The sequence below is a fragment of the Eleutherodactylus coqui genome, chromosome 4 (genome assembly GCF_035609145.1).
Source record: "Eleutherodactylus coqui strain aEleCoq1 chromosome 4, aEleCoq1.hap1, whole genome shotgun sequence".
Classification (NCBI taxonomy): Eukaryota; Metazoa; Chordata; class Amphibia; order Anura; family Eleutherodactylidae; genus Eleutherodactylus; species Eleutherodactylus coqui.
In genome coordinates, this window is record NC_089840.1 from 267,972,049 (window position 1) to 267,997,613 (window position 25,565).

Genomic DNA, 25,565 nt, shown 5'->3' on the forward strand with positions numbered 1-25,565 from the left:
ATATTGCGATCTTCTGCCGTGGCTGTGACAGCCGCGGCGGGGATAAAGGGATGTGAGGCTGTTTCCATAGGAAAACGCAGAGACCTTAGAACAGAATCAACCTTGAATTCAAAAAGAGAAATACAGAGAGAGTGAATCAAGGGCAGCAAGACTATCAGGCAACACCGGGTATATAAGCTAGTATGTCTTATATCCCCTTTACACATTCTTGAAAATCTCAGCAAAACTCATATTACCCATATTTATGTTCTTACTTGTCACTAGAATCAGCCAACTGGTGGTGTCTTGTCTTGGCATTCCATCAGACTTGTTAAAGAATGGAAAAGTATACTTAAGTATGAATTAAAATAAATGCTAAACGTCCTAAAAATCATCTTCATACCTAGTTTAAAAGGAACTCTAGAGCTTACTGGTCAACAATATGTGCTGTTATTGTGAAGTGTTGGTGTGTAGAAGCAACAGCATCAGTTCTTTAGGAAGCAGTAGTCAAAGAACACGACAAGTTCAAAATGAGTGTAGAAGAAACTTTCAAAAAGTTTTATGGATTGAGGTTTCCCGAGGGAGCATTAGCACTCAAAACCAAGATGACCGTGAGCGATTCCCATTGTCATTGTGGGTGGTGGGGAGTGCTTCATTATTAGATTACATCAGAGGAATATTACCCCATAAGGCATATCAACATCAGTCTTATCAACACTGAGCTTATATGAGGCTCAGTGTATAAAGTAACTATTGCTCTGGTGGATGAATACAAGCAAATCCCCAAAGCCATTCTTTAAACTCAATTCCATTATAACACCTTGGAAACCTTGGCCATACACTAAGATGTGAATATATATGTTTTTTAAGGTCTATTTGCTCTCTACGAAGACTAAAAACCAGGCCAGACCATGTCCAGCTGACAGCATTACACAGCTCATAAGAGTGCATTAAAGGGGTTCTCCAGGACTTTTACTATTGTTGACCTATTCTCAGTATAGGTCATCAATAGTTGATTAGCAGGGTCTGCCACTCAGGATTGCTGCCTATCATCTGATTACCAGACCCGATGTTAGCGCGGACAGTGCTGGAAGCAGATAGTGCTTTCCATATCATAGGAAGTTGGTTTGGTACTGCAAACACAGTTGGCATTGAACTGAATGGGAGCTGTGCCTGTAGTACCCAACCAGGCTGCTGCAGTAATGACAGCACTATCTACTTCCTATGCTGTCTGCACTGACAGTGGGCCTGGCGATCTGCTGATCAGCGGCTTTCCCAAGTAGTGGACCCCAGCCAATCAACTATTGATGTCCTAACCTGAGGATATGTTATCAATAGTAAAAGTCCTGGAGAACCCCTCCAAGACTTTCTCCTTTAATAAGTCAAACATCTGTGTCAGCAGGACTATTTATGTTTCCATTTACAGATTGAATGTAGAGATATTGAAGGGTGGGGTGTTATGTCTGGTGCTCCATCTTCCCTGTCCATCACTCATGAAACATTGCATGAGAAGCTGCAGCTACATACAAGGATCTGTCCCAGGATCTGTTTATACCCAGGACTATGACGGTAACAAGAGGGCATCCGCTACGTCTAGAAGAAAGAAGGTTTCATCACCAACACAGAAGGGGGTTCCTTATTGTAAGAGCAGTGAGACTGTGGAACTCTCTGCCTGAGGAAGGGGTGATGGCAGAATCGAAAGAGGAGTTTAAAAGGGGACTAGATGACTTGTTAGAGCGCTATGATATTTCAGCATATAGAAATTAAATAACAAGAAGGGTTGTTAATCTAAAAAGATGATCCATGGATTACTCTGACGGCCATTATGGAGTCAGGAAGGAATTTTTTCCCCCAGATTGAGGGTAAATTGGCTTCTGTACACTTGGATTTTGTGCCTTTCTGTGGATCAACAAGTGGGAGGGAGGTGCAAACGGGCTGAACTGGATGGACGCTTGTCTTGTTTCAGCCAAGCATACTATGTTACTTTCCTCCTTGTTTTTCAGTTATTGATTTACACTAGGTACAATTTTTAGAGATTGAGGAGGTTTCTTAATATTTTAAGAAACCTACTAGGCAGAGAAAGGAGAACTACAGGTTCCGGAAAGCCGTTCTAAGATATCTTAAAACATATAATGTATTCACACGCACAATTAATTTCTGGAAAAATAAAACGCAAAAGTAACAATCAGGGCCTGTAGTTGAAACAGAACACACAGCCCTTACCTCTACAATAAAGATCATTTTAACGGTGTCTTGACGACGTGACACAGAAACATCATCGGGCCCACCACATTTGTCAGAAATAGTTTTTGTGTATGCAGATACTATAATCTTCGCATCACCTTTAATGACAGAAGTGACCAGCTGAATGAATCAGAAATATCCATGACATAAAAAAATTAAAAGTGCAAAAAGAATCTTAATGGTAAAAAAATAACAGAATTCTCACCTATTGTGTTGCATTTGATTAGAAAATGCTTAGTGGTCCTTTTCCCTTTACATATACAGGTCACATCATCGTCACTGGAGGACATCACCTCACAGGCAGCAGAAATGTCAAAACTTATCTGAAACTGAGCAGAAGCAAAAATATTGACATTAAAGTAATAGTACTTTACAGTTTTGCTATGTTTTTATATAACATATTTAATTTAAAGAAGAGATGTTGGCTCTCCTGTATGGCATAGTATATAGAAATGCTGTCTGCACTCCTGTGTGGTGTAGTATATAAAAATGCTGTCTGCACTCTTGTGTGGTGTAGTATATTGAGGAGCTGTTGGCTCTCCTGTGTGGTGTAGTATATAGAGGAGATGTCGGCTCTCCTGTGTACTGTAGTATATAGAGGAGCAGTCGGCTCTCCTGTGTAGTGTGGTATATAGAGGAGCTGTCGGCTCTCCTGTGTGGTGTAGTATATAGAGGGTCTGTTGGCTCTACTGTGTGATGTAGTATATAGAGGAGCTATCGGTCCTCCTGTGTGGTGTAGTATATAGAGGAGCTGTCGGCTCTCCTGTTTGGGTGTAGTATATAAAGGAGCTGTGGGCTTTCCTGTGTGGTGTAGTATATAGAGGAGCTGTCGGCTCTCCTGTGTGGTGTAGTATATAGAGGATCTGTCCGCTCTCCTGTGTGCTGTAGTATATAGAGGGGCTGTCGGCTCTGCTGTGTGGTGTAGTATATAGAGGAGCTGTCGGCTCTCCTATGTGGTGTAGTGTATAGAGGAACTGTCGGCTCCCCGGTGTGGTGTAGTTTATAGAGGAGATGTTGGCTCTTCTGTGTGGTGTAGTAAATAAAGGAGCTGTGGGCTCTCTCTGTGGCGTAGTATATAGAGGAGCTGTTGGCTTTCCTGTGTGGTGTAGTATATAGAGGAGCTGTCAGCTCTACTGTGTGGTGTAGTATATAGAGAAGCTGTCGGCTCCCCTGTCTGTTGTAGTATATGAAGGATCTGTTGGCTCTCCTGTGTGGTGTAGTATATAGAGGAGCTGACGGCTCTCCTGTGTGGTGTAGTATATAGAGAAGCTGTCGGCTCTCCTGTGTGGTGTAATATATAGAGAAGCTGTTGGCTCTCCTGTGTGGTATAGTATATAGGGGAGCTGTTGGCTCTCCTTTGTGGTGTAGTATATAAAGGAGCTGTCGGCTCTCCTGTGTGGTGTAGTATATAGAGGAGCTGTCGGCTCTCCTGTATGGTGTAGTATATAGAGGAGCTGTCGGCTCTCCTGTGTGGTGTAGTATATAGGGGAGCTGTCGGCTCTCCTGTGTGGTGTAGTATATAGGGGAGCTGTCGGCTCTCCTGTGTGGTGTAGTATATAGAGGAGCTGTCGGCTCTCCTGTGTGGTGTAGTATATAGAGGAGCTGTCGGCTCTCGTGTGTGGTGTAGTATATAGAGATGCTGTCGGCTCTCCTGTGTAGTGTAGTATATAGGGAAGCTGCCGGCTCTCCTGTGTGGTGTAGTATATAGAGAAGCTGTCGGCTCTCCTGTGTGGTGTAGTATATAGAGGAGCTGTCGGCTCTTCTGTGTGGTGCAGTGTATAGGAGAGCTGTTGGCTCTCCTTTGTGGTGTAGTATATAAAGGAGCTGTCGGCTCTCCTGTGTGTTGTAGTATATAGAGGAGCTGTCGGCTCTCCTGTATGGTGTAGTATATAGAGGAGCTGTCTGCTCTCGTGTGTGGTGTAGTATATAGAGATGCTGTCGGCTCTCCTGTGTAGTGTAGTATATAGGGGAGCTGTCGGCTCTCCTGTTTGGGTGTAGTATATAAAGGAGCTGTCGGCTTTCCTGTGTGGTGTAGTATATAGAGGAGCTGTCGGCTCTCCTGTATGGTGTAGTATATATGTGATGTAGTATATAGAGGAGCTGTCAGCTCTCCTGTGTGGTCTAGTATATGGAGGAGCTGTCGGCTCTCTTGCGTGGTGTAGTATATAGAGGAGCTGTCGGCTCTCCAGTGCGGTGTAGTATATAGAGCATCAGTCGACTCTCCTGTGTGATGTAGTATATGGAGGAGCTGTCGGCTTTCCTGTGTGGTGTAGTATATGGAGGAACTGTGGTCTCTGCTGTGTGATGTAGTATATAGAGCAGCTGTCTGCTTTCTGGTGTGGTATAGTGTATAAAGGAGCTGTCGGCTCTTCTGTGTGGTGTAGTGTATAGAGGGGCTTTCGGCTCTTCTGTGTGGTGTAGTATATAGAGCAGCTGTCTGCTTTCTGGTGTGGTATAGTGTATAAAGGAGCTGTCGGCTCTTCTGTGTGGTGTAGTGTATAGAGGAGCTGTCGGCTCTCCTGTGTGGTGTAGTATATAGAGGAGCTGTCGGCTCCCCTGGGTGGTGTAGTATATAGAGGAGCTGTCGTCTCTCCTGTGTGGTGTAGTATATAGAGGAGCTGTCGGCTCTCCTGTGTGGTGTAGTATATAGAGCAGCTGTCGGCTCTCCTTTCTAGTGTAGTATATAAGGAGCTGTCGGCTCTCCTGTGTGGTGTAGTGTATAGAGGGACTGTCGGCTCCCCTGTGGGGTGTAGTCTATAGAGGAGATGTTGGCTCTTCTGTGTGGTGTAGGATAAAAAAGGAGCTGTGGGCTCTCTCTGTGGTGTAGTATATAGAGGAGCTGTCAGCTCTCCTGTCTGTTGTAGTATATAAAGGATCAGTCGGCTCTCCTGTGTGGTATAGTATATAGAGGAGCTGACGGCTCTCCTGTGTGGTGTAGTATACAGAGGAGCTGACGGCTCTCCTGTGTGGTGTAATATATAGAGAAGCTGTCGGCTCTCCTGTGTGGTGTAGTATATAGGGGAGCTGTTGGCTCTCCTTTGTTGTGTAGTATATAAAGGAGCTGTCGCCTCTCCTGTGTGGTGAAGTATATAGAGGAGCTGTCAGCTCTCCTGTATGGTGTAGTATATAGAGGAGCTGTCGGCTCTCCTATGTGGTGTAGTATATAAAGGAGCTGTCGGCTCTCCTGTGTGGTGTAGTATATGAAGGAACTGTGGTCTCTCCTGTGTGGTGTAGTATATAGAGCAGCTGTCTGCTTTCTGGTGTGGTGTAGTGTATAAAGGAGCTGTCGGCTGTTCTGTGTGGTGTAGTGTATAGAGGAGCTGACGGTTCACCTGTGTGGTGTACTATAGAGAGGAGCTGTCGGCTCTCCTGTGTGGTGTAGTATATAGAGGAGTTGTCGTCTCTCCTGTGTGGTGTAGTATATAGAGGAGCTGTCGGCTCTCCTGTGTAGTGTAGTATATAGAGGAGCAGTCGGCTCTCCTGTGTAGTGTAGTATATAGAGGATCTGTCGGCTCTCCTATGAGGTGTAGTATATAGAGGAGCTGTTGGCTTTTCTGGGTGGTGTAATATATAGGGTATCTGTTCGCTCTCCTGTGTGGTGTAGTATATAGAGGAGCTGTCGGCTCTCCTGTGTGGTGTAGTATATAGAGGAGCTGACGGCTCTCCTGTGTGGTGTAATATATAGAGAAGCTGTCGGCTCTCCTGTGTGGTGTAGTATATAGGGGAGCTGTTGGCTCTCCTTTGTTGTGTAGTATATAAAGGAGCTGTCGCCTCTCCTGTGTGGTGAAGTATATAGAGGAGCTGTCAGCTCTCCTGTATGGTGTAGTATATAGAGGAGCTGTCGGCTCTCCTGTGTGGTGTAGTATATAGAGGAGCTGTCGGCTCTCCTGTGTGGTGTAGTATATAGAGATGCTGTCGGCTCCCCTGTGTGGTGTAGAATATAGGGGAGCTGTCGGCTCTCCTGTGTGGTGTAGTATATAAAGGAGCTGTCGGCTTTCCTGTGTGATGTAGTATATAGAAGAGCTGTCGGCTCTCCTGTGTGGTGTAGTATATAGAGGAGCTGTCGGCTCTCCTGTGTTGTTTAGTATATAGAGGATCTGTCGACTCTCCTGTGTGGTGCAGTATATGGAGGAGTTCTCGGCTCTCTTGTGTGGTGTAGTGCATATAGGGGCTGGAAGAGGAGCTGTCGGCTCTCCTGCGTGGTGTACTATATGGAGGAGCTGTCGGCTCTCTTATATGGTGTAGTATATAGAGGAGCTGTCGGCTCTCCTGTATGGTGTAGTATATATGTGATGTAGAATATAGAGGAGCTGTCGGCTCTCCTGTTTGGTGTAGTATATAAAGGAGCTGTTGGCTCTCCTGTGTGGTGTAGTATATGGAGGAATTGTGGTCTCTCCTGTGTGGTGTAGTATATAGAGCAGCTGTCTGCTTTCTGGTGTGGTGTAGTGTATAAAGGAGCTGTCGGCTGTTCTGTGTGGTGTAGTGTATAGAGGAGCTGTCGGCTCTCCTGTGTGGTGTAGTACAGAGAGAGGCTCTGGGATCTCCAGTGTGGTGTAGTGTATAGAGGAGCTGACGGCTCACCTATGTGGTGTACTATAGAGAGGAGCTGTCGGCTCTCCTGTGTGGTGTAGTATATAGAGGAGTTGTCGTCTCTACTGTGTGGTGTAGTATATAGAGGAGCTGTCGGCTCTCCTGTATGGTGTAGTATATAGAGCTGTGGGCTCTCCTGTATGGTGTAGTATATAAAAAAGCTGTCGACTTTCCTATGTGGCGAAGTATATGGAGGAGCTGTCGGCTCTCTTGTGTGGTGTAGTATATAGAAGATCTGTCGACTCTCCTGTGTGGTGCAGTATAAAGAGGAGCAGTCGGCTTTCCTGTGTGGTGTAGTATATGGAGGAGCTGTCTGCTCTCCTATGTGGTGTAGTATATAAAGGAGCTGTCGGCTCTCCTGTGTGGTGCAGTATATGGAGGAGCTGCCGGCTCTCCTGTGTGGTGTAGTATATGGAGGAGCTGTTGGCTCTCTTGTATGGTGTAGTATATAGAGGAGCTGTCGGCTCTCCTGTATAGTGTAGCATATATGTGATGTAGAATATAGAGGAGCTGTCGGCTCTCCTGTTTGATGTAGTATATAAAGGAGCTGTTGGCTCTCCTGTGTGGTGTAGTATATGGAGGAACTGTGGTCTCTCCTGTGTGGTGTAGTATATAGAGCAGCTGTCTGCTTTCTGGTGTGGTGTAGTGTATAAAGGAGCTGTCGGCTGTTCTGTGTGGTGTAGTGTATAGAGGAGCTGACGGCCCACCTGTGTGGTGTACTATAGAGAGGAGCTGTCGGCTCTCCTGTGTGGTGTAGTATATAGAGGAGTTGTCGTCTCTCCTGTGTGGTGTAGTATATAGAGGAGCTGTCGGCTCTCCTGTGTAGTGTAGTATATAGAGGAGCAGTCGGCTCTCCTGTGTAGTGTAGTATATAGAGGATCTGTCGGCTCTCCTATGAGGTGTAGTATATAGAGGAACTGTTGGCTTTTCTGGGTGGTGTAATATATAGAGTATCTGTTGGCTCTCCTGTGTGGTGTAGTATATAGAGGAGCTGTCGGCTCTCCTGTGTGGTGTAGTATATAAAGAAGCTGTTGACTTTCCTGTGTTGTGTAGTATATAGAGGATCTGTCGACTCTCATGTGTGATGCTGTATATGGAGGAGCTGTTGGCTGTCCTGTGTGTTGTAGTATATGGAGGAGCTGTCGGCTCTATTGTGTGGTGTAGTATATATTGGATCTGTCGGCTCTCTTATGAGGTGTAGTATATAGAGGAGCTGTTGGCTCTTCTGTATGGTGTAAAATATAGAGGATCTGCTGGCTCTCCTGTGTGGTGTAGTATATGGAGGAGCTGTCGGCTTTCCTGTGTGGTGTAGTATATGGAGGAACTGTGGTCTCTGCTGTGTGATGTAGTATATAGAGCAGCTGTCTGCTTTCTGGTGTGGTATAGTGTATAAAGGAGCTGTCGGCTCTTCTGTGTGGTGTAGTGTATAGAAGGGCTGTCGGCTCTTCTGTGTGGTGTAGTATATAGAGCAGCTGTCGGCTCTCCTGTGTAGTGTAGTATATAGAGGATCTGTCGGCTCTCCTATGAGGTGTAGTATATAGAGGAGCTGTTGGCTTTTCTGGGTGGTGTAATATATAGAGTATCTGTTGGCTCTCCTGTGTGGTGTAGTATATAGAGGAGCTGTCGGCTCTCCTGTGTGGTGTAGTATATAAAGAAGCTGTTGACTTTCCTGTGTTGTGTAGTATATAGAGGATCTGTCGACTCTCATGTGTGATGCTGTATATGGAGGAGCTGTTGGCTGTCCTGTGTGTTGTAGTATATGGAGGAGCTGTCGGCTCTATTGTGTGGTGTAGTATATATTGGATCTGTCGGCTCTCTTATGAGGTGTAGTATATAGAGGAGCTGTTGGCTCTTCTGTATGGTGTAAAATATAGAGGATCTGCTGGCTCTCCTGTGTGGTGTAGTATATGGAGGAGCTGTCGGCTTTCCTGTGTGGTGTAGTATATGGAGGAACTGTGGTCTCTGCTGTGTGATGTAGTATATAGAGCAGCTGTCTGCTTTCTGGTGTGGTATAGTGTATAAAGGAGCTGTCGGCTCTTCTGTGTGGTGTAGTGTATAGAGGAGCTGTAGGCTCTCCTGTGTGGTGTAGTATATAGAGGAGCTGTCGTCTCTCCTGTGTGGTGTAGTATATAGAGGAGCTGTCGGCTCTCCTGTGTGGTGTAGTATATAGAGCAGCTGTCGGCTCTCCTGTCTAGTGTAGTATATAAGGAGCTGTCGGCTCTCCTGTGTGGTGTAGTGTATAGAGGGACTGTCGGCTCCCCTGTGGGGTGTAGTTTATAGAGGAGATGTTGGCTCTTCTGTGTGGTGTAGGATAAAAAAGGAGCTGTGGGCTCTCTCTGTGGTGTAGTATATAGAGGAGCTGTCAGCTCTCCTGTCTGTTGTAGTATATAAAGGATCAGTCGGCTCTCCTGTGTGGTATAGTATATAGAGGAGCTGACGGCTCTCCTGTGTGGTGTAGTATATAGAGGAGCTGACGGCTCTCCTGTGTGGTGTAATATATAGAGAAGCTGTCGGCTCTCCTGTGTGGTGTAGTATATAGGGGAGCTGTTGGCTCTCCTTTGTTGTGTAGTATATAAAGGAGCTGTCGCCTCTCCTGTGTGGTGAAGTATATAGAGGAGCTGTCAGCTCTCCTGTATGGTGTAGTATATAGAGGAGCTGTCGGCTCTCCTGTGTGGTGTAGTATATAGAGATGCTGTCGGCTCTCCTGTGTGGTGTAGAATATAGGGGAGCTGTCGGCTCTCCTGTGTGGTGTAGTATATAAAGGAGCTGTCGGCTTTCCTGTGTGGTGTAGTATATAGAGGAGCTGTAGGCTCTCCTGTATGGTGTAGTATATATGTGATGTAGTATATAGAAGAGCTGTCGGCTCTCCTGTGTGGTGTAGTATATAGAGGAGCTGTCGGCTCTCCTGTGTTGTTTAGTATATAGAGGATCTGTCGACTCTCCTGTGTGGTGCAGTATATGGAGGAGCTCTCGGCTCTCTTGTGTGGTGTAGTGCATAGAGGGGCTGGAAGAGGAGCTGTTGGCTCTCCTGCGTGGTGTACTATATGGAGGAGCTGTCGGCTCTCTTATATGGTGTAGTATATAGAGGAGCTGTCGGCTCTCCTGTATGGTGTAGTATATATGTGATGTAGAATATAGAGGAGCTGTCGGCTCTCCTGTTTGGTGTAGTATATAAAGGAGCTGTTGGCTCTCCTGTGTGGTGTAGTATATGGAGGAACTGTGGTCTCTCCTGTGTGGTGTAGTATATAGAGCAGCTGTCTGCTTTCTGGTGTGGTGTAGTGTATAAAGGAGCTGTCGGCTGTTCTGTGTGGTGTAGTGTATAGAGGAGCTGTCGGCTCTCCTGTGTGGTGTAGTACAGAGAGAGGCTCTGGGATCTCCAGTGTGGTGTAGTGTATAGAGGAGCTGACGGCTCACCTATGTGGTGTACTATAGAGAGGAGCTGTCGGCTCTCCTGTGTGGTGTAGTATATAGAGGAGTTGTCGTCTCTACTGTGTGGTGTAGTATATAGAGGAGCTGTCGGCTCTCCTGTGTGGTGTAGTATATAGAGCTGTGGGCTCTCCTGTATTGTGTAGTATATAAAAAAGCTGTCGACTTTCCTATGTGGCGAAGTACTGTATATGGAGGAGCTGTCGGCTCTCTTGTGTGGTGTAGTATATAGAAGATCTGTCGATTCTCCTGTGTGGTGCAGTATATAGAGAAGCAGTCGGCTTTCCTGTGTGGTGTAGTATATGGAGGAGCTGTCTGCTCTCCTATGTGGTGTAGTATATAAAGGAGCTGTCGGCTCTCCTGTGTGGTGCAGTATATGGAGGAGCTGCCGGCTCTCCTGTGTGGTGTAGTATATGGAGGAGCTGTTGGCTCTCTTGTATGGTGTAGTATATAGAGGAGCTGTCGGCTCTCCTGTATAGTGTAGCATATATGTGATGTAGAATATAGAGGAGCTGTCGGCTCTCCTGTTTGATGTAGTATATAAAGGAGCTGTTGGCTCTCCTGTGTGGTGTAGTATATGGAGGAACTGTGGTCTCTCCTGTGTGGTGTAGTATATAGAGCAGCTGTCTGCTTTCTGGTGTGCTGTAGTGTATAAAGGAGCTGTCGGCTGTTCTGTGTGGTGTAGTGTATAGAGGAGCTGACGGCTCACCTGTGTGGTGTACTATAGAGAGGAGCTGTCGGCTCTCCTGTGTGGTGTAGTATATAGAGGAGTTGTCGTCTCTCCTGTGTGGTGTAGTATATAGAGGAGCTGTCGGCTCTCCTGTGTAGTGTAGTATATAGAGGAGCAGTCGGCTCTCCTGTGTAGTGTAGTATATAGAGGATCTGTCGGCTCTCCTATGAGGTGTAGTGTATAGAGGAGCTGTTGGCTTTTCTGGGTGGTGTAATATATAGAGTATCTGTTGGCTCTCCTGTGTGGTGTAGTATATAGAGGAGCTGTCGGCTCTCCTGTGTGGTGTAGTATATAAAGAAGCTGTTGACTTTCCTGTGTTGTGTAGTATATAGAGGATCTGTCGACTCTCATGTGTGATGCTGTATATGGAGGAGCTGTTGGCTGTCCTGTGTGTTGTAGTATATGGAGGAGCTGTCGGCTCTATTGTGTGGTGTAGTATATAGAGGAGCTGTTGGCTCTTCTGTATGGTGTAAAATATAGAGGATCTGCTGGCTCTCCTGTGTGGTGTAGTATATGGAGGAGCTGTCAGCTCACCTATGTGGTGTAGTGTATAGTGGAACTGTCGGCTCTTCTGTGTAGTGTAGTATATAGAGGAGCTGTCGGCTCTCCTGTATGGTGTAGCATTTAGAGGATCTGTTGGCTCTCCTATAAGGTGTAGTATATAGAGGAGCTGTCGGCTCTCATATGCGGTGTACTATATAGCGGAGCTGTCGGCTCTCCTGTGCAGTGTAGTATATAAAGGAGCTGTTGGCTCTTCTGTGTGGTGAAGTATATAGAGGAGCGGTCAGCTCTCCGGTGCGGTGTAATATATAAAGGAGCTGTCGGCTTCCCTGTGTGGTGTAGTATATAGAGGAGCTGTCGGCCTTCCTGTGTTGTGCAGTATATAGAGGTGCTGTTGGCTCTCCTGTGTGGTGTAGTATATAGAGGAGCTGTCGGCTCTCCTATGTGGTGTAGTATATAGAGCAGCTGTCGGCTCCCCTGTGTGGTGTAGTATATAGAGGAGCTGTCCGCCTTCCTGTGTGCTGTAGTATATAGAGGAGCTGTCGGCTCTCCTGTGTGGTGTAATATATAGAGGATCTGTCGACTCTCATGCGTGGTGCAGTATATGGAGGAGCTGTCGGCACTCCTGTGTGGTGTATTATATGGAGAGAGCTGTCGGCTCTCCTGTGAGGTGTAATATATAGAGGAGCTGTGGGCTCTTCTGTGCGATGTAGTATATAGAGCATCTGTCGACTCCCTGTGTTGTGCAATGTATGGAGGAGCTGTCGGCTTTCCTGTGTAGTGTAGTATATGGAGGAGCTGGGGTCTCTCCTGTGTGGTGTAGTATATAGAGCAGCTGTCTGCTTACTGGTGTGGTATAGTGTATAAAGGAGCTGTCGGCTCTTCTGTGTGGTGTAGTGTATAGAGGAGCTGTCGGCTCTCCTGTGCGGTGTAGTATAGAGAGGAGCTGTCGGCACTCCTGTGTGGTGTAGCATATAGAGGAGCTGTCGGCTCTCCTGTGTGGTGTAGTATATAGAGGAGCTGTCGGCTCTCCTGTGCAGTGTAGTATATAGAGGAGCTGTCGGCTCCCCTGTGTGGTGTAGTATATAGAGGGTCTGTCGGCTCTCCTATGAGGTGTAGTATATAGAGGAGCTGTTGGCTTTTCTGTGTGGTGTAATATATAGAGGATCTTTTGGCTCTCCTGTGCGGTGTAGTATATAGAGGAGCTGTCGGCTCTCCTATTTGGTGTAGTATATAGAGGAGCTGTCGGCTCTCCTGTGTAGTCTAGTATGTAGAGGAGCTGTCGGTTCTCCTGTGTAGTCTAGTATGTAGAGGAGCTGTCGGTTCTCCTGTGTGGTGTAGTATATAGAGGATCTGTCGGCTCTCCTATGAGGTGTAGTTTATAGAGGAGCTGTCGGCTCTCACATGCGGTGTACTGTAGAGAGGAGCTGTCGGCCTTCCTGTGTGGTGCAGTATATAGAGGTGCTGTCGGCTCTCCTGTGTGGTGTAGTATATAGAGGAGCTGTTGGCTCTTCTGTGTGGTGTAGTATATAGTAGAGCTGTCGGCTCTCCTGTGCGGTGTAGTATACAAAGGGGCTTTCGGCTCTCCTGTGTGGTGTAGTATATAAAGGAGCTGTCGGCTCTCCTGTGTGGTGTAGTATATAGATGAGCTGTTGGCTCTCCTGTATGGTGTAGTATATAGAGGAGCTGTCGGCTCTCCTGTGTGGTGTAGCATACAGAGAAGCTGTCGGCTCTCCAATGTGGTATAGTGTACAGAGGAGCTGTTGGCTCTTCTGTGTGGTGTAGTATATAGAGGATCTGTCGGCTCTTCTATGTGGTGTAGTATATAGAGGATCTGTCGGCTCTCCTATGAGGTGTAGTATATAGAGGAGCTGTCGGCTCTCACATGCGGTGTACTATATAGAGGAGCTGTCAGCTCTCCTGTTTGGTGTAGTATATAGAGGAGCTGTCGGCTCTCCTGTGTGGTGTAGTATATAGAGGAGCTGTTGGCTCTCCTGTGTGGTGTAGTATATAGAGGAGCTGTCGGCTCTCCTATGTGGTGTAGTATATAGAGGAGCTCTCGGCTCTCCAATGTGGTATAGTGTACAGAGGAGCTGTTGGCTCTTCTGTGTGGTGTAGTATATAGAGGATCTGTCGGCTCTTCTATGTGGTGTAGTATATAGAGGATCTGTCGGCTCTCCTATGAGGTTTAGTATATAGAGGAGCTGTCGGCTCTCACATGCGGTGTACTATATAGAGGAGCTGTCAGCTCTCCTGTGCAGTGTAGTATATAGAGGAGCTGTCGGCTCTCCTGTGTGGTGTAGTATATAGAGGAGCTGTCGGCTCTCCTGTGTGGTGCAGTATATAGAGGAGCTGTCGGCTCTCCTGTGTGGTGCAGTATATAGAGGTGGTGTCGGCTCTCCTGTGTGGTCTGTTGTATTATAGTGCATCTTTTAGCCGTTTTGCGTATGCCTTTTACATTAGCATTGTAGCTCGCCCCTGCAGTCGGCTTAAATACTAGTCTCTGTCTACCTTGAAGACCTGAGATAGTGTAAAGAGTGTATTACCTCAATGCACTTGTCCATGTTGTTTACAACAGTTACATCTATGTAGAACTTTTCTCCTCTGGTGCAATACTTTGGTGATCCCACTTCCAGGAAGATTGGTAATATTGTTATCATTTCTGCAGTCTCCTTGGCCAAACCCAGACCTTCCTTTTCTGAGATACAAAACACACAACTCTTCCAACTGGTGATAGAGTCCGGGCACTTGTCTGTTACGGTTCCTTCACCATCTGGCCTAAGGGTTATAAATGTAGTAGGACAATGTTGAGTAAGTTGATCACGAGGGGTGCGGCATTTCCAACCCAGCAATGAATTTAGACACACATTAGTAGTCAATGTAAGACTATCAATGAATGGCCATCCATGAAATGCATAGGATCCACCAGAGCTGGTACTGCTCTTGTGACGTATTTCTTAGTTCTGGCAGCTAGGTGGGTCCCATACGAGGGTCCTCCATTTATGACCTGCATTTGACTTATAGGTCATATGAATAGGGGTTGTTATGGTAATTAAACTAGGATTTGCATTATGATTAGTGGGGTTTGGATCCGGGGACATACATCGAGATGAGCTGTAGTGGTATATATGTGTTTCTTTTGCAGTATAGCATATCTCAAAAGTGTGGAAACACCCATATAAATGAAAATGGTTTGGCGGTTTGAAAACTGGCAATGAATTTCACCAGGAAAAATGTAGCACTGAACTCATCATTGGGTATACTAATAGATCATAGACTGAACAGGAGTCAACAATGTGATGCAGCAGCCAAAAAGGCAAAGACAATTCTGGGATGTATTAAGAGAGGCATAGAGTCTAGATCAGGTGAGGTCATTATTCCCCTCTACTCTTCCTTAGTCAGACCTCATCTGGAATACTGTGTCCAGTTCTGGGCACCCTACTTTAAAAAAGACATAGACAAACTGGAGCAAGTTCAGAGAAGAGTTACTAAGATGGTAAGCGGTCTGCAAATTGTGTCCTATGAGGAACAGTTAAAGGATCTGGGAATGTTTAGCTTGCAAAAAAGAAGGCTGAGAAGAGAATTAATAGCTGTTTACAAATATCTGAGGGGCTGTCACAGTGCAGAGGGATCAGCCCTATTCTCATTTGTACAAGGGAGGACCAGAAGCAATGAGATTAATCTGAAATGGAGGAGATGCAAATTAGATATTAGAAAAAAACTTTCTGACAGTGAGGGTGATCAATGAGTGGAACAGGTAACCGCAGAAGCTGGTGAGTTCTCCTTCAATGGAAGTCTTCCAACAAAGGCTGGACAAATATCTGTCTGGGATGATTTAGTGAATCCTGTATTGAGCAGGGGGTTGGACCCGATGACCCTGGAGGTTCCTTCCAACTCTACCATTCTATGATTCTATGAAATATCCGATCAGTGGGCACCTGGGAGGGAATTGCATGGGGCTCAGTGGATCCCGGTTCTCCTGATAGGGGAGTATCCCAGAGATAACTATGCTGCGGTGTGCACAGACAGATGGGCGGGAGTGGAGGATGAAGGCTGTGCTGTAGAAATTGTCTCTATAGATTTCAGTAAAGCCTTTGATAGAGCTTCACATAAAGAGCTTATAGAGAAGTTATTGATTTGATTTAAGGGGAATCTGGCACCTACATTTAGTTCTATAAGCTAAGTTTATGGGTTAAAAGTAGGTGACTCGCTGAGTCCAGAGATGGAAGTATTATACTTACCTTCCCTGTTGTTCCTCCAGTGTTACCGTGGAAAGCCGCGGCTCACTGCATTGAGCAGTGCGCTAAGTAGTCCGCCCCTTTTAATTGTATGATGGGCAGACTACGGTACTTAGCAACACTGCTCAATGCACTGAGCAGTGGCTTCCAGCGCCAACACCAAGGGAACAACGGGGCAGGTAAGTATAAAAGCTTAGCTTTTAGCGCTAAAATTAGGTGACAGTCTTTTCAATTCTCTAATAGTTCAGTGGATTTTCAATTGGGTAAATGTTAGATATCAGAGTGTTATTGATAATAGAGAAAATCAGAGAAAACCACAGCAAAATCGTGTCCTTGTTTCTGTCATTTTTCACCCTTTTTTTTATTGCTGCAGCCTGTGATAAAATCTCGCTTTTATCGCAAAAGTCAATGAGACTTTCTAAAAGTTTATTGCATTGAGATAAGAAACGGGCTTGATAAGGAAAGATAGGACATAAAAAAATCGGTAGAGCGTGCCGCGATTTTTTGTTCTCTCAACATCACATCAGTGAAAACATCGCAGTTGGGAAGGAAACCTTTGTAAAGCATTGATTTCATAATCTGCTTTTTTACTGACTATTGCAGCAGGCATAAATTGCGCAATTTTCTCGCCTATGTGAAACCACCCTTAGGGTTTTTACCCACTAGCGTTTTTTTTTTCTTGTGCGGTGAGAGCGAGTGAAATCGCTCAGTGTTTTCAATGGGGCCAGCGGCAGCTGCATTGAAAACTTCTGCCACAGCTGTCACAGGGGTTTCCTTCATCCCTGTGGGGATCAATAAATAGCTAAGCACTGCCTGTAATTTGCTGAGCACTCAGCCAATCAGTACAGCCCTTTCAGGAGGTGGGGATGTTTAAATCCCCGCCTGTTAAAAGAGCTTGAGAGCAGTGGAGGGGAGCCAGACGGAGGATGCGCCTAAGCGGAGAAAAGGTAAATATTTTTATTTTTTTTTTCACCACTTAGGGATGATTTTCCGGGAAGGGCTTATATTTCAAGCCCTTCCTCGAAAATCATGCTGCGGGGGTTGCCTACAACCCAGTGCTTTCAATGGGGTCGGCAGCAGCAGCGTTGACCCCATTGAAAGCAATGGTATAATATCGCTGACTTCTGCCACAGCTGTCACAGCTGTGGCAGAGGATTCCTTCATCCTCGCGGTCCCCGCGGGGGTGAAGGAAACCCCTGCCACAGCTGTGGCAGAAGTCAGCGATATACTCCCTATGTTTTCAATGGGGCTAGCGCTGCTGCCGACCCCATTGAAAAGACTGAGCGATATCGCAGATTTCTTCTTTGCGATGCGAAGCTGGAGTGAAAAATTGCAAATGAGTATGAAACCACTGAAAATCCTTGGTTTCATAATCATCGCTGTCGCATCGCAGGGAAAAATATTGCTAGTGGATAAAAGGCCTTAGACAGAGAAAATCCTCTCATAGAAAACAATGCAGCCAGTGATGATAAACGAGATGCAAGCAAAAAACATTATAAAACTTAGTTTTTTCAGCATTTTGTGACTCCATAAACTATAGTGAAACGTCTCCAAAAGACCCCTTTATCTCAACCAGATCTCAGCTCCATCATATACTCAGCGCACTGGTCATCTTTGAGAAGGCCACCCCAGCTAGAACACCATTTTTGAATACCATTTTGGATAATTGTCTCAAAGAGGTTTCACTGTCTAGTATAAGTTTTTAAGTGAGTAGTTATAGTTACCCTAAAGTTGTTTCCTTAAATGCAAATGCGCTATCAAAATACATACGAACAGTTGAAATGGTAGCCGGTCCTGAAGAGAGAAGAAATGAGATACTGTAAGGAAATGCAACATAATTGTCCTATTATGAAATGCTCACTGTAGTTCAGCACTCTTAGCATAAATCTATAATACAGGCAAATATCAGAAACTTTGTGATAAACTGTATCCACTTTTCAGGCACCTTTCATTCTCCCTCCTCTTTCCTACAATATTCACTCACCCTGATAAACTACTAAAATCAGTCAGTTTACTGACATGCTGTCCATAGAAGTCTATGGCAAGGGGGGAGTGAGAGAGAAGCAGAGATATGCAAATTAGAAAGATGGAACAATACCTCTGCAGCACCACCTAGTGGATGGCAGGATTCCGGCAAATCAACGTCCAATCCTTTATACAGGACTTTGTAACACAGGTTGGGAATTGAAAACCAAGCCAGAATCCATACACAGACAACTGTTTCGGGGTTTTTGTCCCTCATCAGTGTGCAGTAGAATTCTGGCTTGGCTAGTGAGAGGCCCGTGACGTGGGTTGGGAAGGGTATAATCACACCTTAAGGAGAGCGTCTATAAGGCGTCTTATAAAATCATCCATGCTCCTCTGGGATATATATGCAAATAAGGAAGAAGGAACAGTGCCTCTGCCGTGCCACCTAGTGGATGGTAGCATTCCTGCAAATCAATGTCCGACCCTTTACACAGGTCTTTGAAACAATGATTTGGAGCAAAGAGATACAAAGAAAGACAATGCTGCAGCTGTTTTTTTTCTGCCTCACATCTACACTGCTCAGTCTTGCCATCCATCCCAAACACGCCACATTTTGGGAGTGGTCCCGCCATCCCAAGAAGTACCCTCTTTTTCCATAAACATGGGAACCCCACTATTAACTCAGAATTTTCTTGTGGATTATTTGAACAACCCCTTTAAATTCAAGTCTTTTTTGCTATCTGAAAAAGCAGCATCACTGTCCCAGGTCAATGGCATAACAATTGGGGTCCCAAAAGCATAAAGTTAGTTATAACCACTTAACCTTATCTTTTCCACCTTTACCCTGACTGAACAACAAGGTCTATATGTTCTCGTTTGTGTGCAGATGATTTTCCTTTGCTACATCTGAACTGACCCGGCCTGTTTTCTGCCTTTCCTTTTTTTACTGCCGCTTGCCCAAACCCATAGCCATATTGGTTTAACTCTGCTACCCTAACCTGCAAGCTTTTGTTATTGGGGACTACACTAATGACACAACCTGGGGGTTTCTAGTACAAAGCCCATAGTAATAACAATCAGTTCATTCCCTTCCAGACGTCTGATAGTGACAGCGACTTTATATTCTTACTACATAAACTTGCCTATTTGTGTCTTGGTGCTCACCATTTGATGCCACCATGGCTCAGAAGCAAAGGAGTATCCCCATGTTAGCCAAACATGGCCAAGATAGGAACACTACTGATTTCCCCATTTATGAAAACAGCTAGCTGTACTATGCTGTTTGTGCAACTCCCATTGACTTCTATGGGTGTCATGGAAATAGCATAGCACAGGGCACTTGTCTATTTCCCCTTGATCACATCCACCCACCATATTCAGCGTGGGGGCTCTAATTCAATATAGGTGCAATTTCTACAGTATAGTATACAGTACAAAATATAAGGCCTACCGCCTGCAGTATCAGCAAAGGCCGTTCGTGCTGAGGAGAGAAATAAAATGATAAAACATCATTTAGAAGAAAAAAAACTACATAATCAGAGCATTTTGTTAAAATTCATTTACCGTAAGTCATTACAGTTTTTCATGTGATAATGATTTTGATGGGTGAGGTGCTGGGACTGAGGCTTTTACCAATCTCTGAGGCGCTCCTCTGATCTCTGTAGCGGTTTCCATCACTGCTCGGAGTGGTCTATGGGCTCCATAGCGAGTCTATAGAGTCTGTACAGGGACTACTGCTGAGCACTTCTGCAAAGTTCCTTTTAGCGATCGGTGGGGGTCTCAGCATGCTGACCCTCACCAATCAAAACGTCTGACATATCAAAACCTTTTAAAATGTTTAGTTACACTTTAATATATTTTTAGAGAGGTCCAAACTCAATTTTTCTGAAATAGAGCTCCGAATTCCTAGTAATGACCTAAAGTTAAAGCAACTTTCAGGGACTAAAACATAACATTTTAGGGGCTGGAAATATTGAAAATCAAAAAAGCTGACATTCTCATTTGCTTCGGTGTTCCTTGGTCCAGCTCAGCAGACCCAGTCCCCATCTCCCTGATCCCAGAGGAAACTCCAGCGGTCACATGCCATTCATTGCTCAGCCAATCACAGGCTTCTGCGGTCACTTGTTATTTTAATGGCGGAATAATAGTTGAAGTCTGTGATTGACTCAGCAGTCGTGTGCAAACTAAAGAGCACATGACCAGGAGCTTCTGACGGGTCGGATCAGCGGGGAATGGGGATGCTGTGCTGCAAGATGGTCCACTGAAACAAGTAAGTATGGTTTATTTCTTTATTTTGCAACTTTTCCGGTCCCCCAATATTTTTCTTTTTAGTCCAAAAAAAAAAGCTTCTTTAAGGACTGGTTGCACCAACCATGCTGTTGATCCAGGTTTAGTTAAACTGTGACAAGCTGTTGAACTTGGCTTAAACGTGTTGTCCCACTTCTAGCTCTTTTGATGCAGGAATCAGACAGCTCCGTACATAGCACAGTGGCCTGGGTTGGTATTGCAGGCTAAGTCCCATTCACTTCATTAGGACTCAGCCTACACTATAAACCTGGGCCTCTGTGCAGTGTACAGAGCTGCCTGCTTCCTGCAGCAAAACCTTGTGTAATGGGACAACCCCTTTCAATTCTTGTTGATCTCAGATCAAAGCTTTGGTGCAACCGGCCATGAATGATGCAATTTGGTTGCTTGCATCTACCATTAGAGGGAAATTCAGAGGTTACAGCATACGACCCTTGATGGTGGCTACAGGAAGAAAGAATTCTATCATTTACAGTGACTCTCCAGTTTCAGGACAAAATTTTGTTCTGGGAGCGGGGGGAGAGTGGGAGAAGGGTGGGAGAAGGGGGGGGGGGGGCGGTTATACTATTCTGGAGTTGGTGTTTTGTACTGATGCCCCTCTGAACTGCTGGTTCTGGGTCATATTTACAGCCATCAAAGACAGCAAACACAGTCCTCAAACTACCTAATCCGGATTCTAATCTAGACCACCAATGCACTATACCTGCCTTCTGATTGGCCAGCACTGCTCATGTGATTAGTCCTGGCCAATCAGAGGGTAGCTATCTTGGATGACAGAAAACGGGATCACAAACTGGGATCAGAAGGACATCGGCAGAGAACAGCAGCTAATATAGCCCCCTCCAATCCCGGACTGGAGGGGCGTTTTAGCTTTATGGGAAAAAGATCTGTTAACTGAGTTATGCCAGAATTTTGACATTCGTAAATTACAATTTTGACGAAATTGAGTTTTTTTCTCACAAAATTGTGACTGCGCCAACTTCACGCTTTTATTTACACAGAAAACTGGCAAAACTCTGCTGGAGAAACCCCTTTAACAATAGGGACGGCTTCACACAGCTGTATGGGTAAATACGTTCGCCACAGCACAACATATTTGCGCATGAACAAGGTTGGATGAGGTACATTTGCACTCCTGTCTGTAAATAATACTGTACTTTTTGCGCACGCAGGTCCAGTTCACACACGTGCTCGACACACCCCTTACGTGCATTAATTAGCCTAGCAAGATCCAGATGTGTGGGGTTTTTTTGCGGTTTTGCACAGGATTTCATGCTTTCCCTTTCAGTATTTGCGCATCTCTCATAAATTTCTATGGTGGCCTTTGCTGCGCAAAACACAGAAAGATAGCGCAGGTTCTGCTTTCTTCTGTGCTGTAAATGCGCATACAAAACCGCCCCTGAGAACAAACCCGTTGAAATCAATGGGTTCTATTCTCTGTGCTCTGAGAGCGCACATTTTGTGCGTGTAAACACGGTCGTGAGAACGGCGCATTCAGACGTGGCGGGATTTTTTAGCTGGGAAGGCACTGCAAATCAACAACGATTCGACAGCAAAGTCCGCGAGTGTCACGCGGAACAGATTTTACATGTGTTCAAATGGGAGACGGGCGTATAGAGTAGAAGTTCTAATAGTTACCATTTAAACCGTAAGCACCATACGGGTATATGGGACTATCGTAACTCTCCATTCCACAGATTTGTGGTTTTTGTAACCGGAGATTGCTCACAGTGACGATTTTGTATTCCTGAAATGAGATGAAATGGCGAGACGTGAGTTTATTCTAGCTGAATTAATTACTATATTAAAAGGGATTGTAGAAAAACTTTGCTTTGTCCCTCCAAACACAGCGCCGCACCCCTCCACAGGGCGTGTGTGGTATTAGGGCTCAGCCCTATTCGCTTGCATGTAACTGAATTGCAATACCAGACACAACCCATAGGAGAGGTGCGTCGCTGTTTCTACTTGGAAACTGCCATGTAATAAATAATTTTAATAACTTCTCAATCTGGGATCAAAGGTCTTAAAGTCTGTTATTGGCGGTCTGTCCTGAGGATAGGTCAGTAATAGTTTTAGCTTTGAAAACCCCTTTAAGAGCAAACCGTATATTGTGGCAAATTTATCAAGCAATTTACAGCAGAAACTGGTCAATAAATGTTGCAAATGGGACCGATTACATGTTACCTCTTCAACTTGGGTCAAAAATAGGGACTGTTCCTTCAAAAGAGGGTCCCTTGGGAGATATGATAAAATTCAGCAGCACCACCTTATTCATTTCTATGGAGCTGATGAAAATAGCTAAGTACAAGCAGCGGTCTCCAGCAGTCGCATTAAAGTGCAACAGAGCAGCGTTGCAGATGTACAGCCCTATTCAGTCTCCTCCTCACTGTGAAGGATGCAGTGGACCCTCAGTGAGGAGGAAATGCAGACATCGGACCCCCAATCTTGGCTTGGTGGTACCCTCCACAATCAGACTTTTTTCACATATCCCATGAGAAGGTGATAAAAGTTTATTGTGGTGCAACCCTATTAAATGCAGCATACAATGCTGATCTGGCATGTAAATGGTTAACAAAAAAAGCAGGACCTCCCTCCCTCATGTTATCGGTCCTCCACAATACCATCACTGAAAGCCTATGCATTGTCATAGTGACTAGAGGCCCATGAGTAGACTCCGGACTTCTTATGTCTGTCAGTGTGAAAGATAGGGAATAACACAATGCAATACAAAAGTACTGCAGTATATTATATGAGTGATTATAGGATCACAGATTCAAGTCAACTAATGGGATGTAGAAAAAAATACATAATTGGCACTGAAGCATCTTTACAAAGTTCTATAATACATTATATTCAACCCAACTTGATACCAATAAAACCTATATCTCACCCGCAAAGAGCAAGCCATCATATGGCTATGTTAATAAAAACATTAAAAAGTTATGACATTTGAAAAGTGGAAGCAAAAAAATTACAAAAATCAGCATTTTTTTCATTGGTTAAAGGGGTTCTCTGGATATTTGTTTTTGATGATCAGTCTTCATTGGAGTCCGTTGCTTGGGATGGCCACAGGTCAGTTGATCCCGGCCCGCTGTCAGTGTGGACAGCACTGGAAGCAAGACAGAGCTGTCATCACTGCAGTTTGGTACTACAGGAACTGCTCCCATGCCTTCAGAAATAAACTGGACCGCTGCAATACGAACTGCGCTATTTGTTTCCATTTCGGTCTGCACTGACAGCGGGAACAGGGATCAGCTGTACGGCGGGGATCCCGAGTGGCAGACCCTGACAGTCATCAGCTATTCATAACATATGCTAAGAGAGTTGTCCAGTTAAGACAGGCTTCACTTAGGGCTTTTACCCACGAGCTTTTTTTTTTAACACTGCAATATCGCTGGTTTTTTTGTCAATCGGACTTTCTAATGTTAAAACTGCATGGCACAAAAATTGCACATGTACAAACTTGCGATTTTTGTGCGATGCGATTTTAACATTAGAAAGTCCCATTCAAAAAACCACATAGTGGGTAGGAGCCCTTAAGCCACTTTCATACGGCCGAGAAAATTGTGCAAGATTTGTGCATTGTGAGAAGTACAAATATGAACCCCATTCTTTTGAAGAGGGTCATACACATTGCCGACTCTTTAACCCGGCATGTCCTATCTTTGGGTGTTCCTTCGGATCACCCATTGTTTTCAATAGGGCTGACAAAGCATCACACAGCGTGCAAGGAGCACACGAGTGTGATGCGAGTGCTAGGAAACACTCCGCAATCCTTTTCGCCGCTGCGAAGGATGGCAACTTTCCCGAAGTGATGTGAGACGAATTTAGAAATGAGCGAACGTACTCGTTTCGAGTAATTACTTGATCGAGCACCGCGATTTTTGAGTACTTCAGTACTCGGGTGAAAAGATTCGGGGGGCGCCGGGGGGCGGCGTGGCGGGTAGCAGCGGGGAACAGGGGGAGCCCTCTCTCTCCCTCTACCCCCCACTCCCCGCTGCAACCCCCCACTCACCCACGGCACCCCCCGAATCTTTTCGCCTGAGTACGGAAGTACTCGAAAATCGCGTTACTCGGGCGAAAAAGGGGCGTGGCCGAGTACGCTCGCTCATCTCTAGAGACGATATTAACAAGTTTCACGGCCCAATAATCAGCTTTTAGGGTGCATTCACACGGGCACGATTTGGGTATCACACTGAAATAGACCCCATTGTTATTAATGGGTCTATTTACATGTACGGTTTTGTATCTCGCAGCGATAGAAAAATCACAGCGTGTTCTCTTTTTCTGCAAGCCTGCAGAAATCTCACCCGTTGAAAAAAAATTGTTATCCAATTGTTATCCATATTTTTAGGAAAAATGTGTTCTAAGCACCGCACCTTGAATGTCTTCGATTCTGTGCAACATGCAGATTCACCCGTAATTTGCACTCACCTCGAAAATGCTGTTTGCGTCGCTATCCGTAGGGGAGCTGGTAGGCACACAATATCTTCCATCATGAAACTTTACTTGATTTCCATTCTCACAAGGGATCTTAGGTTCACTTAAGTCAAAGTCTCCAATTTTCATCCCATACATATAATACCGAATCCAACTAAATATCTGTAAGACAGGTTGTTACAAAGCGCTGAGCAGCTGAACTGGGGCTAAAAAACATTCACCCTGAAATGCAAATATATATATTTGGACAAACTGAGCTCATTCAACTCAGAACCGGAGCTACAACCATTTGATCAGTGCTACCGGCACGCTTTTGGTGTAATTTTCAAGCTGTTTGAAGTGGGGTCTGGAATACTGAATTCAAAGCTGTCGTGTCTGTGTGCAAACGGGAAGGGGGGGGGGGGGGGGGGGCTGCAGAGAAGATCTGTGATTCCCTGTCTTTGGCCCTATCCCATTACTTAGCAGTTGCGTTCTGGGTCTCTCACACCACTCTCGGGAGGTCTGCGCTGTTTCTGCAGTCCTCGAAATCCTAGCCACTCATACATCATCACTTCCTGTGACAGGATTCATAAATCGCACCTCCAGAAGGCGATGGCTGTGATTGGTTCTCAAATGCCTCGCTAGCCAATTCATAAATCCCGCCTCAATGATCCGATGGCTGTTGACTGGTTCTACGAGCGCTGCAACTCAGCCCATCAATGCAGCACTTGATGATGGCTGTGATTGGTTCATCGAGCGCTGCATTGACTGGTTGAGCACGGCGCTCGAGAACCACAGCCATCGCTTCTTGGAGACGGGATTTATGAATTCCGTAACCAGGAAGTGATGTGCAAGTGGTTGTGGCTGAAGAACAGTGCAGACCTCCGGAGAGCGGTGAGAGGGACCTAGACGAGCCTGCTAGGTAACTAAAATAAGACTTCCCTGAAAATAAGACCCAGTGCCTCTTTTGGGGCAAAAATTATTTTAAGACAGGGTCATTTTTGGGGAAACACTGTATGCCTAATTTGTCAGAGGAACCCCTCCGTCTGGAAGTCTCTGAGGACCGATCCTTGTGTTGAACCTTAAGGGTGCCTTCACATGGGCCAGTTTAGCCTGTAGGACACACCTGAATCCGCAGCTGCGGAATTCCAACCAAATTCTACAGG

General features: G+C 45.4%; 1 protein-coding gene across 1 annotated transcript; it reads right to left on the reverse strand.

Annotated features, from left to right (window-relative positions):
- On the reverse strand, positions 1 to 24,965 carry LOC136626683 (pregnancy zone protein-like). Its single transcript, XM_066601702.1, has 9 exons — positions 24,906 to 24,965; positions 24,415 to 24,582; positions 21,619 to 21,727; positions 19,127 to 19,156; positions 17,433 to 17,502; positions 14,017 to 14,248; positions 2,429 to 2,552; positions 2,203 to 2,321; positions 1 to 306 (listed from the first exon to the last, which is right to left on the reverse strand). The coding sequence occupies exons 1-9, from the start codon at positions 24,963 to 24,965 to the stop codon at positions 199 to 201; spliced, it is 1,020 nt and encodes a 339-aa protein (XP_066457799.1). The 3' UTR covers positions 1 to 198.
- Between the last annotated feature and the right edge of the window lie 600 nt (positions 24,966 to 25,565).

Excerpts from the sequence above, each read along its gene's own strand:
- LOC136626683 (XM_066601702.1), bottom strand. The coding sequence starts at position 24,965 with ATGTATGAGTGGCTAGGATTTCGAGGACTGCAGAAACAGCGCAGACCT. Across the intron at positions 19,157-21,618 it reads TGGTGCTTACGGTTTAAATG|CACGAACGGCCTTTGCTGAT; the intron begins GTAACTATTAGA and ends TTCTCTCCTCAG. Across the intron at positions 14,249-17,432 it reads TTTAAGGAAACAACTTTAGG|GCCAGATGGTGAAGGAACCG; the intron begins GTAACTATAACT and ends TATAACCCTTAG.